The following is a 4,810-nucleotide window of genomic DNA, read 5'->3' as shown; positions in this document are numbered from 1 at the left end:
ATTTAATTTAATTTTCTATTGTTGTTTTTGTTAAGAAGTTAAATTAAGAAAAAAATTATAAAATAAGTATTTTTTAATGTAAGTACCTCAAAATTATAACTCTCCCTCGCAAAAAAGTAAATTTTAAAAGCTGTGACCTTAGTATTCAGGTATATTCATTTCAATTACCTTATCTTTGCGTTCTTTTTCTTTCTCTCTCTCATCGCGTTGCTTTTTACGCTTTCTGCGCCTACTACTTCTACTCTGTCCGTGCCCGGGCGCAGGCGCGTCATTATCTTTCGTGTCCTGTTGACGTGATTCCAAACATTTGGGTATTTGCGGCTTAACTCCCGCTTTATTTAAAATATTTGACAGCGATTTCTCCACCTCCTCCATGTAATCATCTAAAGCAAACCAAAAATAAATAAAAATTGCGTATAGAAAGTTGCGCTTTAGTGCCTACCTGCTGGCGGCAGACCCTTTTTGTTTCTGCGCGACTTGGAGGACGCATCCTTATTGTTGTTGCCGCCACCCGCTACAGATGTGGGCGATGGCGTGTGCTCATGTGATAAGTCAATTATCGGTATTTTCGCCATCGCGTCGGCGCTAAGGTGTGGTTTTTGTGTTGTGCCGCTAATATCGTTAGCAGTCGTTCCTGTGCTGGCACTTGCATTATTTGCACTACTCGTTGTTGCATTTGTAATAATAACATCATTATCATCCTCGTCATCATCAATTTCACCATCTTCTAAATCTTCAAGATCAATAGGCTCAGCCGTATTAACAGCGGCTGGCTCTGTTTGGGCTTTCGTGGCCGACACTGTTGTTGGCTCACTCGTGGTGGCGGTGTTGGTGTTAGTGATGGCGGCATCACAACTCACTGTATTGCTTTCCTCGGACATTTTGACATGAGTTGCATGTGTTATGAACAAGTCTTCTCTCTTTTTAAATTTTATATGCGCTCTTTTGTCTGTGGTAACTCGTTATAACGTGTATTAGCTGTACACCTAACGGTTAATTCAAAGTTTTCCTTATTTAATTTAGAAGTTTAGATAACTTATGTAGCTGTAGAAGTCTGCAAATACAAAATGATAAAAGAAAATGGGTTCATTGTAGCGCTTCAATAGTACAATATGCGTTATTAAAATATTTAGGAAATTAAATTGAAAATCGATATGACATTTATTCAATGGAAAAATATTTTCAGCATTGTTTTTCCATGAGGAGTAGCAAAGTAGTTGTGGGTAGTGGAAAAAATACGAAACGAAAAAGCTGCTTATTTGACAGCTGCGAAGTTCTATAGGCAGATTTTGTTAAAATTTGTAAGAAAAAATAACCGTAGATTATATATGTACATATTTCCAGCATTTTGTTTAAAAATATATATTAAAATATTCATATTTTACGTGAAACCCCTAAAAACAGCCATTATTCCTCGAAACAGTACTACTTACGTATGTATGTATGTAAAAAGATTTTCACAATTGATAAACAACAATTGAAATGAAACAAATACGTGCTTTGTAATTAATTGCCCAAGTACTTTCAGGGTGTAATTTCATAATGGTGCATGTTTTTCGAAATTTCGTACTGAAAATGAGCAACTGATTACGAATGCAAATGAAATGTGAAACTAATATAATAATAATTAAAATGTGCAAATTGTCACTATCTTATGTTATAAATGAAACTGTTGAAAATAAAAAAATAATATAACTGTAAAATAGAAAATTTTCACAAATTTCAATGTTTAAACATTCACATCAAATTAAATGCGATTATAATGAAAAAGCAATTCGTGAATTTTAACATTTTCGAAAATGGGAATTTTTAATGCGGATATGGCTAGTGGTAGACTTTTCTAACTGAGGTGGCTAATACTAGGTAAATACGTAGTGCCCATTACCGTTCTATACCTACTTTTCATGTTTGTTTCAATTAATTTTAATAGCTATTTAGTAACATATGTACATTTCCACATTCTCACATGCTATATATGTTTAACTAATGTTTCTTAAAGGAAAAATCGAATATTTATATCTCTTAAATGACGGTGAATAAATAAAACATGTATATTTGTCGTTAACACTACTTACTCTCCCGCTCACGCTTTTTAATTTAGCTCTCAATTTTTACATCGCGCATACCTCAATAAGCGCGGCGGCAAGACTGATGGTTGAAAAATTCGATTTTTACAGCGCGTTGGGAAAGGATTTTTGTAATTCTTCTTAAAAATTTATTGCCGTACATTGTTACATGCTTCTTTTGTACGAGGTTTAGAATTTAATTGAGAATATGACGTAAAGTTGCCGCTTTATTTAGGAATGCGTGTCGGCATTAATACACCGCTGAAAGCTTTTATCTAGCTATGCCAGTAGTCGCTCCGAAAATTCTTGAAGAGAGTATTGATACTTTTGAAAATTTTTCAATGTTTTATATTTGCAAACTTTTAGTTAAAATAATTTTCTGAGTGTTTTAATTTTTAAAGCTTTCGTTAAAATAATTCTTTGGTTAGTGCCAAATTTGATAAACTCATTTAAAGCTGAAGCCGTTTAAATTTCACAAACATACAAAGGGTATCTAATCATTAATGACATTTTTTAACCATGCGACACATGTTCATTTGCATTTCTTAGTAATCCGCTTATTTCATATGAAAAAAATTTAGTTTACACAATGCATTTCATTATATTGCTGATAAACTGAATCGCACTTTTCTTCTAGAGAAATGTGTAATTTCTGTAATTGCGGTTTTTTAAATGCGATATCTCAAATTTGGTGATTTTAATGGAGTTATGGATGCATATGTATGTATATATAAATTAGTAATGGTTTTATTTTAGAAAATTTTCAAAATTTCAAATATGCAGTGTTTCCGCATAACTTGTTTTTCAAACCTAATTTTATAAGAATATAATAAAAGCAGAAACGAATGACAATGCATATTAATGCAACACACAACTTTCATCATTAATAATATTTTTTTCTATTAATCATCCTTTGCCTTAAGTTACCAAGCGAAAACACTCAACCGAAAACATGTACATTTTTACTGTAGTTATGTTTATACACCGCAGAGCAGTAAATGATTCACTACGAATTTGTTAAAATTGTGAAAATTTTAAGTTATTAACCACTATTTGAAAATATTTATATGTATAAACTGGTTTCTTAACTGTCAGCACATTTAAAAATTCAGTCGTTATAGAAGAGCGAAACAATTTCAGCTCTTTGACTTTCAACAACTCTAAACATGTGTATGCATGTGCAAGTTAACAGTTTTTTTAGTAAGTGTTGTAAGCACAAAAGGGTATTTTACATAAAAATTAATTAACTTGCACTTTACTATGAAGAATAATTAATTTCACATTTGTTGCGAAAAACAGCTGTTGTGTTAAAATTAGCGCGAATGTAAGGGAAAAGGAAATGCCATACATAAACATCATTGCTAAGCACAGACGCAAACCATGTCACCACAAAGAAGTAGGTAAAAATCGATCAAACGCTTGCATTAACGCTGATTACGCTGGTGTAACGCGGCATTTGTTACAATGGAGCAAAGTTCGTGGCTGCAGCTGTTTTTTATATAACAATTACAACTGAAGAACTGATAATAATATATTGAGGTCTATGGCAGCTGTTTTGTTACGTCTAAAAGCGACGCGACATGTGCATTCAGCACAGGATTAACAATTCAGCAGCTTTGTGAATATTTCACTGCTCTCCAGTAACTTCATGTCATTGCTGTAATAACAAAAACAGTATGTATGTATGTATATACAAGCGGTGCACAAACAATTTTTATGAATGCAAATATCATATATTTGACTGTGTGGAAGTTCATACACATGACATACATAAAGCTGCACAAAAATCATATTTTTAGTATAAAACGGATGTTTCGTTCAGGTTAACAAATATAACGCTCTTTTGCATTAATATTTCAAGTCAAATCAAATAAGCTGCAAAAAATATAATTTACATAAACAATAGTAAATATACATACATACATATATGTAAACAGAGGTTGTGTTATATTACAAGCAATTACCTACAATTTTCATTTATATTTAAATACATCTAGTCTCTAGCACTTTTCGTTCATCACTAGCGCACACATATCGTGAGCTGAAACATAAAACTGGCACTGCGGCTTAGGTTTAGATTGGCATTATTGATGCATTATAGAGATTTCTCAAACAATGCAAAAACAATCAATCATAGGTGCGCCAGGTAGACAAATGGCAAGGGAAATAGACGAGTAGTATGCAGGTAGTAGATATATACAATTGAATACATATGTACGTACATACGTTTATGTGTATACAGACATAAATGCATATATGTACATATATTTACCCAAAAGTAAGGGATTGAACGATAGTATTGAGCGTTTGCGGCAGAAACTTGTTTATAATAAATCAATTTGCCATGAACTATTTTTTCAAAGCCTTCACTTGCACATCTGTCTATAAAAACTTATGCTTGTATGTGGTAATTAAATCTCGCGAGTAAACAAAATCTACAGTTAACTATTATTTTTACGTGTAAACAAATAAATAATGTTGTTTTTAGGTTATGTTTACTGCCTTGACAATTTAAGGTTAAATAGGTGAATATGTGCTTTGGAAAAGCAAAATTTAATTAATGTAGCAGTGTTTAGTAGTGTGTATTGACAACAAATTGATATTTCTAGTATTTCGAGTACTTTGAAGCCAGTGTTAGTCCACTGTTAACGGCTTTGCAAGGTACTTGAGCTTCCAAATTGATAATTGCACTGTTAAAAGTAAAGGACAAAGTAAAAGTAAACAAAAGAAAATATATATGTAAA

At 32.2% G+C, this 4,810-nt stretch overlaps 1 protein-coding gene across 5 annotated transcripts in view; it reads right to left on the bottom strand.

Moving 5' to 3' along the window:
* Positions 1-4,810, bottom strand: part of LOC108972483 (protein suppressor of sable) — a 14,380-nt gene that overhangs the window by 5,666 nt on the left and 3,904 nt on the right. For all 5 annotated transcript variants that reach the window (XM_018939099.1, XM_018939095.1, XM_018939096.1 and 2 more), the window contains exons 2-3: positions 443-1,054; positions 169-383 (exon numbers count right to left, since the gene is read on the bottom strand). In XM_018939099.1, coding sequence (XP_018794644.1) covers positions 169-383; positions 443-881 — 654 coding nt within the window. In that variant the 5' untranslated portion in view covers positions 882-1,054. The remainder of the gene's footprint in view (positions 1-168; positions 384-442; positions 1,055-4,810) is intronic.

This window comes from Bactrocera latifrons, unplaced genomic scaffold (assembly GCF_001853355.1).
Source record: "Bactrocera latifrons isolate USDA-ARS-PBARC rearing strain unplaced genomic scaffold, ASM185335v1 scaffold_4, whole genome shotgun sequence".
Taxonomy (NCBI): domain Eukaryota; kingdom Metazoa; phylum Arthropoda; class Insecta; order Diptera; family Tephritidae; genus Bactrocera; species Bactrocera latifrons.
Note: the sequence above shows the minus strand (reverse complement) of the source record. Positions and strands in the feature narration are given on the sequence as shown.